General features: G+C 33.6%; 1 protein-coding gene across 3 annotated transcripts in view; it reads right to left on the bottom strand.

The window, feature by feature from the left end:
• The window catches only part of ATF2 (activating transcription factor 2), a 75,113-nt gene that overhangs the window by 17,757 nt on the left and 38,453 nt on the right, over positions 1-18,903 (bottom strand). For 2 of the 3 annotated variants that reach the window (XM_006083094.3, XM_023744700.1), the window contains 2 exons: positions 17,318-17,404; positions 3,192-3,341 (listed from right to left, as the gene is read on the bottom strand). In XM_006083094.3, coding sequence (XP_006083156.3) covers positions 3,192-3,341; positions 17,318-17,404 — 237 coding nt within the window. The remainder of the gene's footprint in view (positions 1-3,191; positions 3,342-17,317; positions 17,405-18,903) is intronic. The other variant, XM_023744694.1, reaches the window with a different exon arrangement.

Below are 18,903 nucleotides of genomic sequence, written 5' to 3'. Positions count from 1 at the left end.
TGGCCTGTGGACTGAAGAGTTGTGGGTTCGATTCCGGTCAAGGGCACATGTCCAGGTTGCGGGCTCGATCCCCAGTAGGAGGCGTGCAGGAGGCAGCCGATCAATGATTCTCTCTCATCATTGATGTTTCTCTCTCTCCCTCTCCCTTCCTCTCTGAAATTAAAAATATATATATATTTTTAAAAAATTGGTTTCTCTAAAATTAAGGCATGAATGTACATACTTTGGTATACAGTCAGGTGCCTCTTAATGACAGGGATACAGTCTGAGAAATGCATTGTTAGGCAATTTCCTTGTTGTGGGAACATCATAGAGTGCACTTACCCAAACTTAGATGGTACAGACTACTACATACCTAGGCCACATGGTATAGCTTATTGCTCCTAGGCTACAAGCCTGGACAGCATGTTACTATACTGAATACTATAGACAATTTTAACACATGGTATTTGTGTATCTGAACATATCTAAACATAGAAAAGGTACAATAAAAATAGAGATTAAAAAAAATGGTACACCCATATAGGGCATTTACCATAAATGGAGCTTTCAGGACTGGAAGTTGCTGTGGGTGAGTCAGTGAGTGACTGGTGAGTGGATGTGAAGGCCTAGGACACTATGGCACACTGGTATAGACTTTACCACCACCTCACTGCCATCTACTGCCACATCTTGTCCCGCTGGAAGGTCTTCAGGGGCAATAATACCCATGGAGCTGTCATCTCCTATGATAAAAATGCCTTCTTCTGGAACACGTCCTGAAGGACCTGCCTGAGGCTATGTTGAGGAGGTGTAACTCTTTTCAGAAATATATCTATGATAGTTTGCTTGTTTTTTTCCCCCCCTTTTTCATCGTTCATTTGCTTGTAAGCATATACTGTGATCTTACAGAACAGTGATGGCGAACCTTTTGAGCTCAGCGTGTCAGCATTTTGAAAAACCCTAACTTAACCATGGTGCCGTGTCACATATATAAATTTTTTGATATTTGCAACCATAGTAAAACAAAGACTTATATTTTTGATATTTATTTTATATATTTAAATGCGATTTAACAAAGAAAAATCAACCAAAAAAATGAGTTCGCGTGTCACCTCTGACACGCGTGTCATAGGTTCGCCATCACTGTTATTAATAGAACCACCACCATATATGCAGTCCGTCACTAAAACATTGTTAGTGGCACATGACTCTACTCAGCTTTTCTTCAGTTTTTGGAATTTAGGGTAAGCCTTTTTCTAAGGGTCAGGTTCATTAATGCTTATTTTCCTGGTGGGTAGGATCCCACAGGAGCCCAGACTTTCATTTTAATTCATCCCCCAATTCCTCAACGAATTGGCCTGGTATTTCAGATCAGTCAGAGACAGAAATCTTCACTTGTTAGTGATATTGTCTAGTGTCTAGCACTATAGAGCAATAAATAACTCCAACCCTCTTACAAATCCCAAAACTGTACCACAGAACACTTGAATATTGAGACAGGAAATGAACTCTTGGAAATAGTGCAAAGGAAACAGTCACTTTGTGGCCACAGGCCCATAATCCAAAGAAGTCTGAAAACAATCTTTTACCTATAATTAATTATACTTTAAAATGGTGTAAACAAATAAAAATTCTATTTTCTCCTTATCTATATAACAAGCAAAAATTTTATATATAAGATCAAGGTAAGTTTTGCAGGAAAATCACCAAACTACTTCTCATCCTACAAACTCCAAAAAATACACGGTTATGATTTAATTCCTTTTCCAAATAACTAGCATTAAAAATTATAAGGATTATTCCATTTATACTGTATTTTAATTATAATAAAAATCAAGTATTAGATTATTTTATGTACATAATTCCAAGTTAATCTTTTGGAAAAATATTTCTATGGCTGACTTCAAAAAAGGCAACCTTGAAATATTTTATTTACTTCATCCTTGTAACTTACAGCAGGGTTTTTTTACTTTTTATTTTACTCATTTGGCTGAATAAGAAAGAACAGTTTTTGTTTTTTTAAAATTGACAACTCAGTTATTATAGCAAAGGCTAAATCCAAGTATTATAAGTGAAAGCTATTATTTACATTTGTTATATTTTTACACCTAACGAGAAATCAAGGCTAATTAGAGGCATATGTACCTCCTCCTCTCCCTTCTTTCATTGACTCATTCATTCCACTTCATTAAAAAAAAATACACACACACACTATTCTAGAAACTAGAGATAGAGCAGTGGAGCTTTCATCTAATATAATAAAATGTAAAGATATAAATAAAAGTTAGATCCATGGAAACTATAGCTAGTATAAGAAAATAAATTATATTCATTTCTTTTCTTTTAAATATGTAAAAACCATACTTAGCTTGCAGACCATACAGAAAAACAGCGCTGGGGTTCATTTGGCCTGAGGGCCAGCTTGCTAACCCCTGAATTATGACATTAAAACACACTTACTTACTTTCCCTCTCTCTGACACTTAGTAAAGTTGTTTAGTGGATGACAACCACAACTACATTCCACTTTGTTGTAAGTTTCATAAAGATAAAATGTAATTATCTAAATACCTATGCTTAGGAGGCATTCTAAAACTTGCTGTTTACTTGTGTTTCTTTAAATGGAAATCCGCTTTTTAATGCCAATGCTAATTCTTTAAGTAGAGAAGATAGAAGCTCTTGAGTTCTGAAACATTTAACAGAAATACAGTAACCCTTTACACTATAGAAATATACTGTAGACATACAGAAATATCAATCACCTAATAGGCAGTCCAGAACTAGAGAGAAGTAAAAAGGGCCTCTAATACAAACGACTGCTATATCGCATATCTTTTCCTTTGGTGATGTTTCACAAATTTTAATTAAATAATTGTTTTATTTGTGTGAGTAATGTAATACATATATACATTACTTGAATATAATCAACAGCAAATATGTTTCCTTAAGAGTACTGATGGATATTGTGCTATGTCAGACCAACATACATATAGGGTGTTCTATGCAGTAATAACTGCTCGATGGACTGATGGACTGGACTGATTTTATTTATTTAATATTTGAACTACCTTTTTCTAAGATTTCTGATATACTTTTGGAATAACAATATAACCAGAAATAATTTTTTTCAAAGTATATAGTCATTTAAGTTACACTGTATTTGCTTTTTTAAGGATGATAGAGTGCTGAATGATAAAACAACACACCTACCGGAGTTTCTGTAGTGGATGTGGCTGGCTGTTGTAATGACTGTGGTCGAGATTCCTCTGATTGAGTCCTAACCAATCCGCTACTGTGACCCTTTACAGTATCGCCATTGGTCACAGGAGGATGTTGCTGGGTCAACGCAGCTTTTAATCTCTGAAATGCAAACACCAATTTTTAAAAAATTCTCTACTTTCCACCCAAATCCAACTCCTAACATACTCTTTGGTCAAACAAAAGAGATATTTGTAAAGGAAGGCATAAGTTCATTCAGCTTCAAAATTAGCTTTGATTAATCATAATTCATTGCATTACTAAGATCACTATAAATATCAATAAGATAAACAAAAGGACCTTTGGAAAGTTTCCCTGAGTCTTTTTGTCTAGTACTACTAGAGAATTCTGAACTTTCTTGTTCCTAATCAATTTTGAGAAAGAGTGAAAATTAAAAACACTACTGACTGAAAATAACTGTTCAACTAAAATAAACAACAGAAGTTAATTATGTACACTTTCACCTATTTCCCCCACCCCATTATTGTATCCTATATCCCAATATTCTCAGGTTCTTAGTTTCTTAGACCAAAAATCTCTTCTTTTCCAGATATGGGCCATCTGATCCCTGCAAGCAACTCTAATGTCAATGCTTACTGCGACAATGACTTGATGTTGCATTTTTTCTTTAGGCCACTACACTATCTGTCAGGCTAAACCTCCTCTGAGAACCTACAGCTGGTTTTGTCTCCCTTAAGTCTTCCCAGTCTCCAGTAAGCAGATCTACATCGAAGTCTATCCCTTCCACTATGTTCCATTTCACCAGTTAACTGGACTGTACCTGACCCACTGTCAGAGTGTGGCAGGTCTAGTGTTAGAATGAGGCCCTAGACATTTATGGCTACCTCTTCATAAAGACACAATCTGAATAAAGTTTATTATTTTATCAGCAAAAATGTGTCATATGTGATATATTATCTCCCCAATCAGACAATAAGCATTTTAAGAGCAGAGATTAACTTATATATATTTATTTGCACCCCTTTTAGCAGCTGGTACATTATTGATTTCCGTCATAGATGAAAAACACATACATTTGCTAATAAATAGAAATTGGTTTCTTCGGTGAACATGACATGTGATTTTGGGGGGTAGTTTTATTGTTATGATCTGTAAATTTGAAATAATTAGCATACTATAATTGAATTATATATCTTAGTGATGAAAGAGACCTCAGGAACCTAAGAGACCTCTAACTATTATTGCTGATAATATTCTTATTAACTGAGATATAGTCCTTGAGCCCAAAATAAAGTTTTCTCACAACATTTGATGCAGAAATATGTCAATTACATTTTCCTAAGATCCACACTCAGGTGCAAATTTTAGGAGAGAGGCTACAAATATTGGTATGAGAAGTGTGTTGCAATCTATCCAGTGCTTCCCAAACTTTCTACAAGTTAACTGCTTGGATGTTACATGCTAAAACAGATTCTTGGTAACCTTTCTCTCTCCCTTCCCTGGATATAGCAGAAAGGGGTGGGTAAGAGAGAAGAACTTTTGAAAAAGGCTCCCATATAAATGATTCCAGTACAACTGCTTTCATTGATGCCAACTAAGAACAATTTAGAAAATTTGACAACTATTCAAAAATTTGAAGTTTCTTTATTTTCATCTATGCATATCTTACCTTCTATAAATGATCCAGATCCCTTAAAAACTGAAGCATATATGAAAAGATTAACAAAATTTCCACTAGGCAATAATTATACCTGGACAACTGGTTAGTGGACATTTTCCCTTTACTACTAATCATTGTAGATTCTGAGTATGATTTAAAGAACAAAGTCAGCAGTTTAAAAAAGTTTTACTGAGGAATAAGTTACTTACAATAAAATGAACTCATTTTAGTGTACAGTTCTGAGTTTTAACAAGCACATATAGTTGCTGAACCACCCCCTACAGTCAGAATACAGTACAGTTCTATTACCCCCCAAATTTCCCTCATGCTCCTTTCCTGTCATTCTCCCCTCACACACCCAGCCTCTGAAAACCACTAATCTGTTTTCTGATCCTGAAAACTTTGCCTTTTCCAGACTACCATGTAAATGGAATTGAATCCAGCTTCTTTCCTTTAGTATAATGTACTTGAGATCCATTCATGTTGTGTTCAATTAGTTTCTAATAGGACAGTATCCCAGTTTGACAGATTAGGAAACCAGAGATCATTTGCCCAGTCATACAGCCATTAAGCTAGTTCAAATCCTGGGTTTGTCTAAAAATAAAAAACCCACAAGGAGTGATCAAGAAATAAAATCTGAGGCTGGCCCAATTGGTGGGGCTCAGTGGTTGAGCGTCGATCTATGAACCAGGAGGTCATGGTTCGATTCCCGGTCAGGGAACATGCCAGTTTGTGGGCTCAATTCCCGGTGTGGGGTGTGCAGGAGGCATCCACTCAATGATTCTCTCTTATCATTGATGTTTATATATCTCTCTCCCTCTCCATTCCTCTCTGAAATCAATAAAATATATATAAGGCTGGATGGCTTACTGCTTCAAAAGACAACCACAAAGGATTAGGATTGCCAAGTCTGATATTGCAACTGCTAAAGCCACACTATCTGAGGATCAGGTAGGTTTCTTGCTTCCTTCCTGACAGAGTACTTCTTTATGAACTGCCAAGAGCACTACAATATGTAAAGTCATAGTATCTTCACTGGTTAGTATACATAATGTATGCTATATACATATTTGTATACATGTTACACAACTGCAAAGACAATGTTCAGAATTTAATTCTGCCTCAAACTATCCATGTGACTCTGAACAAATCATTTAATCTTTGAGTCTCAGTTTCCTTATCTGTAAAACTGGGAATGAAGAATGATAACTTCCTTGTAGGGTTAAGGTAAAGATTAAGTATAATATGCAAAAGTACCTGACTCATAAAAGGATTTCTCCAATGTCAGCTTCCTTATTTCTTCAAAAATGGCCTCTATTTTTTTTGCATAAATGTGTGGGTGGTGATGCCAAAGAATCAGGAGAGTTCCTACACTTTTGTATTTTCAAAATGTACTTAGGAAAAATTAACTTAACTTAGGGGTCATCTTAAGCACTGGTTTAGCCTCAGACATATTTTACTATGTAAATACACTGCATCTTTCAGAATTCAGATAATGTAAAATTCTTAGTTCATCCCTTATTTTTCTTCTTTCTTAAACAAGCAGAAACAACCACATTAGTGACTAAGAAACAGAAACTTGGGATAATGTGGCAGTGGATGAATTAAAACTAAAATCAGGTAAGTGACCAAAGCAGTAGTTGGCTTTGGGAATGCTTAGGCTAAATGGTCAAAGAAGAATTAAAAGTAGAAAGATAGGAGTTTAAAAGTGTGGGTCATATAAACAGAACAAAGGAGGAGAATCTGGAGAGGTGGTCACTCTGCATAATTATATCTTTTAAAAACAGAATATTAGACATCAAAATACAATAAACAGTGCCCAGACTAGTGTTAGGTTAGGGCTTTCATTTCTGGATGTAAAATGTGCATAAATATAAGTAGCTGTTGAGATGTGAAACTTGGTAAAATCATGTATTGGTAAAATATTTTTATAAGTCCTTAGGTAGAAAACAGAATTGAAGAGCATTTAAAGTTTTATAGAGAAGAGCTTAACTCTTAGAATTAATGAAATATAGTAACTGCACATAGGAGACTCTGAAGTACATAAACATCACTCTCTTGAATAATCTTTAGTAGGGCAAGTAACTACCTTCCAGAGCACTTAGAACAGCATCAGTATTCATTCATTATCCTCTCTTGACTGCCCCAGGGTATACAGTACTCATCCAGTGAAGAAGCTCTAATGTTTGCTCCATGCTGTTACATTGATTACAATGAGTCTGACTTGGAAAGTGTGCCACTGAGTATAAAATTTTAAAAAAAGATTTTCAAGGGTTAATTAACACTGCCCTGAAATGCAGATTTTTTAAAACAGCAATAAATATACATGTAAACCAGAAATAATTAGAATGGGTTAGGTAAAAAAGTTGTCACTAAATATGATTCATATAAATTTTATAATTGTATTAGGATATCTACAATCCACCCATATATATATATTTGCTAGAGACAGTTTAAAGAAGGACAAATACTTTGGTTCAAAAATTAATTTAAAAAATATAAATATAATGGATGTTTATTTTACAATATAATTTTTGAGCTAGCACAAATACTGGACATCAATCAGTCCAATCACTATCTTACAGACAAAGAAATGAAGGCCCAAGAGTGAAGTTAATTCCCAGAATCATAGACTGAATTAGAAGCAGAGCCAGGATAAGAAATTCTGTCTGTTGACTCCTAGTTCATTAAACATATTTTAAACAAAAGTTTTCCAAACTAGAGCTTTTGTCCAATATTTAGTATTCTATGCATATTAGGATTCAATAAGAAATCAGACATTGGTCAATCCATTGCTAAGATCAAAATTTCTTGCAATAAATTTAATATAAGATTGAAAATTCAACAAAATTAAATAATATTTAAAAGTCTATATTTTCCAACATGTACAATAAAACACTGACATAATTTTAAACTAAAGATATATACCTCGTTTGGGAGAAAATGAAAATATCTTTATTTCTATAATTCTAAGCAGACTAATGCTTTAATGTTTAGAATTAGTTTTTAGCGATGCAAAATTCAACTACTATATTAAAAATTTTTTTTTCCTACAGAGATAGTCAGAGATAGATTGTTGTGCTGATCTGACATTCACTTTAAGAGGTAATCTGCTAAAAATAATTTGCTATTCAAATTCTGTTATATGTTGTATTATTGAAAATAAATTTTATCACATCTGTCAGAACTTAGTAGGAACAAACTACTCCATCATAGTACAAAGAAAAAACATAATGTTCTCTAGAAACAATTTATGAAAAAGTCAGATCCATATTTCATATGTGCCACAAAAGCTCATCAGAGTAATAACCCTCCTTCTCCTGGGTGTTATCCTACCATCTGCTGCTCTATTACTTATCTTTATTTTGCAACTAATTAACAGCATAATCTTCTAAATTCAGCAAGTTAATTATCATTATTGTGGTCTTTGCAGCATCATCAGTCCTCATGAAGTCTTGTCTCCCCTCCCCCCAGAGAACATATGAAAATGAAGTAGGTTGGGAGAGAGTCTGCTTCTTTGGAGCAGGCTCATTAGGTGTTTGCTGATTAGCTTGGCATGCAGAGGCAGGTCAGAAGAATTCTGCTGAACATGAGGTTCCATGCAGGGCCTAACTAAGTTAATGTACGTTTCTGAACATTTGCCAAGATGCCCTCTGTCAGCTCTCAGTAGAAACCCCCTGCAGAAAGCCTACTGGCTACCCACTGTGTTTAAAGATATTTCTCAGTTTGTCACACAAGTCTTAAAGGAATGATTCTGGAGAATACCACTTAGGTAGCTTACCACATCTTAAACAAAACTCCTAGATGATTAACATTCAGAAGACTTACTTTTTTATTACAAATATTACATAAGAAAATTGTTCTATCAGAAGGGTAACAAAAATAGCAAATATCTATGGTTTATGTGTTTAATGACAAACAAAATCCCTATACCTAAATTTGGTAAGATAGAGTGCAATTTTGTAGAAAATAGGTCCTATAAATTTTTGTGTAGTTTAAAAAAGTACTAGATAATCTTATATCTGTGGCCCCCCACCTACATTTTTTTTACCACTCTTACTTCTCCAAAGTTTTATTTTAGAGTCCTTAAAATAAATTTTAAAAAGCGCTTGCTCTGAAGAAATTGCTTTAGTAGAAAAGGAGGATCTCATGTCAATATTTATAGTGGACACAAACACAATGCATAATATTTTCCCATGTTTCTGAAAATCAGGGCCCCACAAAAGCATCCTTAACTACCTTAGAATATAAATACTCTTCTCTTCAGCTACATGGGCTACTCATTTTACGTGTTCCAATGCTGCTGTTTCTCTTACATTATTTTTAAGCCACAGGTCATTTTAGTAGAATCAGCACTGCTACAGTATTTAGCATGTCATTCACAGATTGTGACCACAAAGGTCAAATGAATCCTAAAGAGACATGTAGAACCAAACAGAGAGGATGTTCTATGTATTTTCAGAGATCTGAAAAAAACAACAAAGCAAAATCCAACTGAAGTACTGAAAGAAGAAATTATAAGTTTTATTAGGGGGCTGGAGACTGGTTAACAGTCAGAAAAATTAATTATGAAATGTATAGGAGAAGTGACTGGGAACCACTCATTTGGAAAGCATGGATTTGGAGTTCTATCACTGATGGAGGAAAGAATCAAGTCCCATGACCACTTATCTGGTCATTGAGAACTTTCGAAATTTCTGTGTACTGGGATATGAACCTAGTTTCGATTTTCTTCAGTTGGGATGATCATTTCTTCATTTGGTAAGTCTTTTTAGTTTTAGCTCTCTGAAGCTTAAAAAAATAAATCTATGACACAAACATTTTAATTCAAATTTAGAAATAATCCATACCTATTTGGTATTTTATGTTCTAAAAGTACCTAAAATAACAGAGTATCCTTGGATTTCAATTTAAAATGGTTAAGAGATTGATTTATTCCTGTGATTTTAGTTAAAGAGCTAAAATAATCTTATTAAGCCTCTAAATCAATCATACAAGAATATTTTTAAAACCATGCCTCTTTGGTTATTATATGCATATTTGCATACTCCATGGACAAGACAATAACGTGGTGAAGGGGGGGTGGGGGAGGTAGGAACTGGGTGGAGGCAAGCAATGGGGAAAAATGGGGAACATCTGTAATACTCTCAACAATAAAGATTAAAAAAAATAAAAACCATGCCTTATTATATCTGTTAAGTTTAATTAAATTTAAAGGTTATTAAGTACTTGGAAAAGTTTGTTAGACAACTGAGGTACCCATAGAGAAAATGGGATATATTAAGTTATAAAGTTTAATAAAGATTTTTAACCTTATGTTTTAAGCTCTTTAAAAGTGATAATTACATAATTAGATTTGTAAATTGGTCTTGAGAACTTATAAAAGAACTAAATTTTAAACTTTAATAAATCTAGTATTATTTTTTAAAAGTAGCCCCTGAAAAAATAATTTTTGTGCACAAAAGTCACCATCAAGGGAATAAAAAAATCGAAAACAAAAAACATCTAATTGATATGATAAAATCCTGTCAGTACCTGTTGAAAAACATAATGGCCTTCTTAAAGGTAAGAAGGTAAGAGTTTTTTTTTTAAATAGGTTTTTCTTTTCAGAGAGAGAGGAAAGGAAAGGGAGAGAAATATCGAGGTGAGAGAGAAACATTGATTGGCTGCCTCCTGCATGCCCCCTAATGGGGATTGAACCTGCTATCCAGGCATGCGCCCTGACCATGAATTGAACTGGTGACCTTTTGGTGCATTGGACAATGCTCAACCAACTGATCCACACAGGCCAGGGCAGGTGAGACTTTCTTGACTCTCTTGATGATCACAGACAACATTTGCATAAATAAGTAAATAAATGAATAAATAAATAATCTCAAAATGTCAGATTACATCTGAATTTCTTGATATGCAAGAAATATTTGTTAAATAAATAACAATCAACAGAAATAACTGTTAAATGAGACTGAAGCAAAATATATAAACATGAATTTGTAAAAACAAACTATTTCTGGTTAATCCCTAAGGTTGGTAGATTCATTTGTCCTAACCATATGTAAGTATAGCTGATGTTGATGATAATGACATACAAGCACTAAAAATTCTTAAACAGATACTGAATAATGTTTATTCTATGTTACTAAGACAGGGTAAATAGACTAATAATATTTGGTAAAAGTATCAAACCAATAGTGAAGTGTGAAATAAAATAATTTCTGTATAATAAAATAAACGCAATCAGAATTCCTTTAGCATTCCAGGCAATTGATATTTTATTACCAGTACATGTTACCTGAACAGCATGGCAACATCTATTGTTTTCATAAACTAGCCAGAGAGCTATGATATATTAGAAAATGGAAACAAAGGACAAATATATCAAAGTTGGTATGTTACCAAACCACAGTAATTAAAATATAAATAAAACATAAAAGAGAAAAGCTTCAAAATATTTGGAAATTATATAAAATATACTTCTTTTTACTTAATCTAAATTTTATTTATAAAACAACTAGAGGCCTAATGCACGAAATTCGTGCACTGGTAGGGTCCCTAGGCCTGGCTGGCGATCAGGTTTCCCCACCTCCCTGCCTCCTCCTTCCCTCACCACCTGTGCCACCACCACACAGTTCCCCCCGCCTCCCCACCTCCTCCTTTCTTCACTTCCTCAGCACCCCACTGCCACCGCTGGTCGCCCGCCATGTTCCGTGCCGCCTCCTGGTGGTCAGCACACGTCATAGCGAGCAATTGAACTCTGGTTCTCCCAGCTGAACTCCCAAGGAGACACTTTGCATATTAGCCATATATATCACCTATTACAGTTATGAAGATTGAGATAATAGCCAGATAAGATCAACTGAGATAATTATCCAGAGGAAGTTATAAGCCAAATAGGTACCTGAGCTTCAAGGGTAGGTAACAAATATTTTCTTCTAAATAATTATTGTTGTTTGTGAACCTTGGAAAATAAAGTCTTGCTTCTCATTCTGCTTCCAATTCCACTTATTCTAATATAGACAAGGAGCGCTATGAAAATGAAAGAGACCTGAGATCCAAAAGCAGATGCTCGCTGATATTGTCAAGAAGCTACCAGTTTACACAAGAACTAGGAGTGGAGGTCAGTTCATCCAAAATTAACTAGAGAGGCAGATCAGCAAGTATCTCAGAGAGTCTGTCATGTATATCCTCAGGCTAGTCCGTTTTCTCCCTGTCTTTTGAAAAACACTATGGAGTCTTTCTCAAAATTTTATTATAAAAAATGTATATTTTTCCAAGATGGAAAAATCATACAATAAACATCTGCATACCCACCACTACAACCTACTGACATTTTACTATATTGCTTTATCACACACTGTTCACAAACCTATCTCTCTATCCATCATTTATAAAGCCAACTTATTTTTTGGTGCATTTTAAGTAAGTGGCAAATGTACATATTCAACTAAATATTTACATTATTTTGAGGCTGAAATATAGATAAAAAACATGAATAAATTGTTAGTGTACCATTCAGTGTTTCCACAAATGTACACACTTGTGTAATCAAAACGATACCCCAGAACCTTCTCTCATGTTCCTTCCCACTATTCTAATATTCTTTCATCATAGATTAGTTTTACCTGCTCTAGAATTTATATAAATGGATTTATTAAAAATATTGAAATAGAAAAAAAGGAGATAAATAATTCTGAAATATCTTATTAGAAAAAGGGCTTAAATATAAATCTAGTTGATTAGATAAATACATCTTATACAGGACTATTAAATTCTTTAAAACTTAAAAAAAGAAATGCAGATTGTTTGAGATTTCAAGAGAAGCCAGAAATCTAGATTTTCATGTGGAAATAGTTAAAAATTAGTAACAAATGAAAAGTTTTCACACAAAGAGATCAAACAAAATATAACTTTGAACCCAATACGTCCAATATACCTCTAGTTTGTAACCACTGTTCTATCACATCGTTCTGTTTTCTACTGCCAGAAATTATATAATTTCCTGTCTGTCTCCTTTTCACCACATATCAGTATGCCTGGAGATTAAAAAAATAATTATAATCACCATATGGCATTAATGCTCTAACAAAATTAATAGCAAGTCCTTAATATCATCTAATACCCAGGTCATATTAAAATTTCCCCAACTGTCATATGGGACCTTAATAAATATCTGTTAAATAAGTAAATGATAAATAAAGATAAATAACTAAAAGTATACTTCCCAAAGTTTTGAAACAATTTTCTTTATAGTAACATTAGAGTGATTTTGTCAAAAGAGCCTTACTCTTCAAATTTTAAAAAGCAAGTAATTGGTTCAGCTAGTATCGTTCTTGTCATACAGATAAAAACAGTAAAACTCCACAGTGGATATTTACCCAAGAAAAGACATCTTTCTCCACAAATACTTGTACAAGAATGTCCATAGCAGATTAGCTCATAATATCTAAACACCAAAAACAACCCAAATGTTCATCAACAGGTGAGTGGGTAAACAAACTATGATCTGTTTATACAATGAAATATTACTCAGCAATAAAGGGAATGAAATATACAACAATCAGTAAGTCTCAAAAGCACTATGCTGAACACAAGACAGACACAACAGTAAATACTGTGTAAATCCATCTATACAGTTCACTTTTAAATATCCCATAGCTCAAAGAAGAAATCACAAGGGAAATTAGAAAATGAATAATTAAAATATGGAGTATCAAATTTGTGTGCAGAGAAAAATATAGTTTTAAATGCGTATATTAAAAGGTAAAAAGATTTAAAGCAATAATCTAAGTTTCTACTTTAAGAAGCTAATAAAAGATAAGCAAACTAAACCCAATTAAGTAGGTGAAAGGAAATATTAAAAATAACAGTAGCAAACAATAAGTACAAATAGCGCAGCTGGTATGGCTCAGTGGTTGAGCATACAGGAGGTCACAGTTAGATTCCCAGTCAGGGCACATGCCCAGGTTGTGGGCTCAATCCCCTGAGGGGTGTACAGGAGGCAGTCAATCATTGATTCTCTGTCATTGATGTTTTTCTATCTCTCTCTCCCTCTCTTCCTCTCTGAAATCAATAAAAATATATTTACAAAAATAATAGTACAAATATACTAAGAAAAGGCAAGCTACAGACTAAGAATATATTTGTAAAAATTTTGTCTTTAGTATATATAGAAAGAATTCATATAACACAATAAAAGACAAGTAACCCAATCTAAAAATGGGCAAAATATATCACAAAAAAGTCTAGTCAAACTGGAAATGCAAATAAAAACCACAAGATTCTGCTATACGATCATAGAATGTCTACAAGAAAAATGGTAACAAAACCAAATGTTGGAAAAATGTGGGAACAACTGGAATTCCCATACATTGCTTGTGGGAATGTAAACCTCTGGAAAAAGCTCTGGCAATTTCTCAAAAAGTTAAATGAATACCTGTCTACTCTTTGGTAGATAGACCAAATGAAAATATACATCCACAAAAAGTTATATAAAAATGTGCATAGTTGTTTTAGTCACAGTAGCTAAACACTAAAAGTCATGCAAGTGCCCATCAACAAGAGAATGGATAAAAAATTGTGGTATATTCTATTCATACAATGGATAGTAACTTAGCAATAAAAAGAAGCAAACTGTGATACACTCAACAACATGGATAAATCTCACAGACGCATGCTGAGGTGGACACAATATATATTGATTCCATTTACATGAAGTTCTAGAACTAATTGTTGGTGACAAATATCAGAACAGTTGGGGGAGGTGAACTGATTGGGAAGGAAAATAAACTTTATGGGTAGAGGTTAATGTTCTATACCATAATAAGGATGTTACATGAATGTACTTATCAAAACTGTACAGTTAAAACTGGTTCATTCCATTGTATGTAAATTTTACATTGAAAAAGCCTATTAAAAATAATTGAATGGGAGTAGGGAGTGGTCTCTGGTATAGATAAAATACAAATAGTAGTTATACTGCTAATAATTGAAAGTGGGTGATGGGTATGTGGGGATTCATTATATTATCCTGTTTACTTTGTCTATGTTTGAAATTTTCCATAATGAAAAGTTTCAAAAAGGAAAGACTAATTTCTGAGTCTTTTTATTTAATTACAAAAGGACCAACATCTATTATCTCAATTAAAATAGGCAATCATCTAAATATAGCTATTTCACATTAGCACATTTCTAATAAGAAATATTTGGATCATTAAATTTGAGTGGGCCAACCTGTGACCCCCCATGCTATTTTGGGGGCCTTCATCAATGACTGTTTTCCATATATAAATCTGTGAATGTTACAGCTTTGGTATTTTTTAATATACAAGCATACAAAACGCTTTTATTCTTATTTTAATTTCCTGGTGACTTAATAGAGAAAGTTATTTAGGGAAGTGCTAAATGTAATAGTTTCTACAAATATGGCCTACTCTTGTAAGTCAAGAGTTTTTTTTTAATTTGATTTGTTCCATTTGAATTAATTTGTAAGAAAGGAAGCCCACTGAATATGTAAAAATATTTTTAGATGCAATGCACAATATGATCTCTTTAGCTCCCATTTCTATTCTCAGTTCTCACTAATAAATTTTTTATTAGTACGATATGTTTAAAGTAAAAATTGTAAATAAAAAACATTCCCAGTGAAGCTCTTTGGCTATCAAGTAAAGATATATCTTAGTATTTCCGAAGTTTTGACCTAAACATACTGTTATGTGACACATTTCCCTCTCAGATTTTCAAGTTTTCTCACCACCAACAACTAGCTAATTTTTGCACTCCTCAATCACCTATTTCGTTCATTTGGATGGTGTGTAAGTTTTATTGTTTAAAAAAGTTATCACGTGACAATTTCAGATTGATTATTTTCACTAATGGAGATTAGCAATAAAAAATTTAAAGCCTTGCAATATAGAATAGTTTTATGTGTATAAATTTGTATAGTTAATATAGTGACTAACACTGAAGTGAAGCAAATAACAGGTGCCTAGTAACTATCTATTGACAAGATGCCTGATGTACGAAATTCGTGCAAGGGGCTCAGCCCTCGCAGCTTCGGCTGGCCCTCGCAGCCCTGGCTTCGTCTAGAAGGTCGTTCAGCTATTTGGTCTAATTAGCATATTAGCTCTTTATATAGGATTTCCTAATGATACATTCATTAATTGCTGTTAAGAAGAAACTGCCCTGAAGTATTTTAGACTGTAAAAGGGAGAATCACACTGATTTAAAAAAGATGATGATGACAATGCATAGAAGAGGCACTGTATTGTATAGCATTTTGGAAAACCAGCCTAGCTGCTGGCTACCCTGCAAGCTGATAGTGGAGGGAAAGGAAAGGCACTCCATTCTTATTCTGGAATCATGGCATAATGCAAAGGTGAGTGGTGTATATTCTATTCCCTTATCTGTTGGCTTATGGGCCCTGTAAGGTCTCTTCCTGAAGCTGTGATGGAAATCCACACTTTCTTTGTGCAAGCTCAAAAAAACTGCTGTCTTCACACTCACTCCACAAACCACAGAGTCAGTTTACCATGGTCCTGAAGCCCAGGGTTAGGGAACTGGGCAGCTAATAAAATAGACCACATACTGAGTTAGCTCAGTGATGTCACTGAGCACACCTAATTGCAGAATAATCCCAAAAAATATTCTTGGGAATATCATCTGAAAGAGTATCATGAATTGATATACATTTAATACTTTCTTAAGTCTTACTACCCTTTGCTTCAAAGGTTCACAACTTAAGTGAGAAGAGGAAACATTTGTTTTCTGCAAAGCCATGATTCAAAATTCTGGCTTTGTTATCCTTCAGGGATTATGACAAAGCCTCTTAGGGAATTCATTTATATATAATATAAAGTAGGATTTAAAGTCATTTTAAGTAAAGACATTAGATGGAATTTAAGACATATGAAGGGTAGAATTTAAAAAAAGGGCAACAACTGCAGGTCTTCTAGCAAGAACACTAGCAAATTTATAGGATATGGGGCTAAGAGAAACCCCAGAAATCTAAGTTTAATCTGTTTATTTTACAGATGAGGAAACTGAGTCCAGAAAAATTAAAGTGGCCTGGTTAATGGTAATGAATAGCAGGGTTAGGATTAAAATGAAGACACATGTCTCCTGACTCCTAATCTGCCGTTCCTTCCTTAAACAACAATAATTTCTCAGTATCTGAAACACAGCTCAAAAATATGGTTTTCCTTTGTATATTATGTGCAATGGTGACTAATTGTGTACTATTTCAAAATTACTGTCAATACTGTTCTACAAATGTATATCACTATTTAAAACCACTTATCAGCACTGCGTTCAGATGATTAGACCTAGTTTCAGCTGTTAATATTCATAGCCTCCACCAGGAGGACAGTTTGCTTAAAAAAATACAGGCAGAAACCAGACAAGAAAAAAAAATCTCAAAATCAGCTCAAGAAATGGACAGAACAAATAAAATATTGTTTACCATTTTTGCTTCTGACTGTACTGGTTGAGGAGAAGAAGGACCTGGAATTCCTGGAACACTAGGCACCATGGTGACTGGTCGAACAAGCTATGAAAAAGATGTTAAAAATAATTGCTAGAAAATATATTAAAAATGAGATTTGTACTTTATTTGCACAATGGCTGCTATAATAATTTGAGACTTCAAATCAGAAACTATATCTAAATCCTTATTGATCTTACATCCTGATTTACTTTCAAAAGTTATCAATTTCTAAGACATTTGCTTTGCTAATCTTCATTCAACTTTCACAATTTTTTAAAATCATTCCTTCTTATAGAAACTCACAGCATTCAAAGTGATTGATGCAAAACTTCTCACATATCTGTCACACTTGCATTCTGAGGTGAAAGAAAATGTCAAAACTTGTGACAAATAGGCATGAAAAATAATTTCAACACTGAATTGTGCTTTTCTAAAATATATAAAAATAGCCTAATATACTAATATACTGCATGATATAAAAAAAGAATCTAATAACCTCTAATTTCTCTAAAAACCTAGAACAGATTTTTCCATTTTGTTTTTTGCCTTTTGTTTTTGAGCTAGTATCAACACTGAGTGATTAGTTATTGTGTAACTAAAGTATACCTCTTTTTCATTTCAGTTTCTTTCATCAGTTATATTTCATAGGATAACACATAATTTCAAATGCAGGGCAAGAATGTTTCCCCTTCAAAAATATCCTCAGAAAAGAGGAAGTAGTCACCTTTTATTTAGTCTTTATAAAGTCTCTCAAATAATGAATTTGAAGAGCAAAGTTCTATTTGAAGAGCACATACATAATCAAGATGATTTCAATCAATGCTAATCCTGGATACTTTAAAATAGCACTTAGAAGAATTAATTAATGAAAATAAATATTTAACATTAATTTCAGTAATATTATGGGGAACATTCTCACCAAAAGTGTTGGATGTTACTATGAGTAAACTTTTAAAAAATTTTTTAAAAGCTATGCAATTAATGATTATATGGTACTAATCAGAAATATGTACCTACAAGGTGAAAAAAGAAACTATCTTTTTATTATATGAATTGGGAACTTGTAATGATGCTGGACGAACAATAGCTGATGTTGGCTGTGCAGTTTGTGCCAGTGGTACTTCCTATTTAATATTAGAAATTGGGATAAGACTTCCAGAAAGAGAATACTAAATTCAAAAAGTATTATATTGAAATTTCTTAGGTAAAAACGAAAATAATATGTTTTGGAAAATTGTGCCAGATATCTTAAAAAGTCATTCTAATGATGCAAACTTTAATACTGAAGACACATTTGTAGAGTTTGAATAAAATTGTTTTATGAATGTGAAAATAGGAAAAAAAGCATTATTTCTAACTTACATAATTCTAAAGAATGTGCTTTTAAATATTCACTAAATTATTAAATACTAGAGGCCCGGGCCACGAAATGTGGGCACCCGGGAGGGGGGAGAAAGAGGGTGCCACAACCCCCGATGTGACCCTTCACGCACATAGGAACCTCGCGAAAAACTTGTAGCTGATCGAGATCGCCCTGCAAGTCTAATGAGACACGCACACCG

The sequence above is a fragment of the Myotis lucifugus genome, unplaced genomic scaffold, assembly GCF_000147115.1.
Source record: "Myotis lucifugus unplaced genomic scaffold, Myoluc2.0 scaffold_5, whole genome shotgun sequence".
NCBI classification, from domain to species: domain Eukaryota; kingdom Metazoa; phylum Chordata; class Mammalia; order Chiroptera; family Vespertilionidae; genus Myotis; species Myotis lucifugus.
The sequence above is the reverse complement of the archived record's forward strand: the minus strand, read 5'-3'. Positions and strand labels throughout refer to the sequence as shown.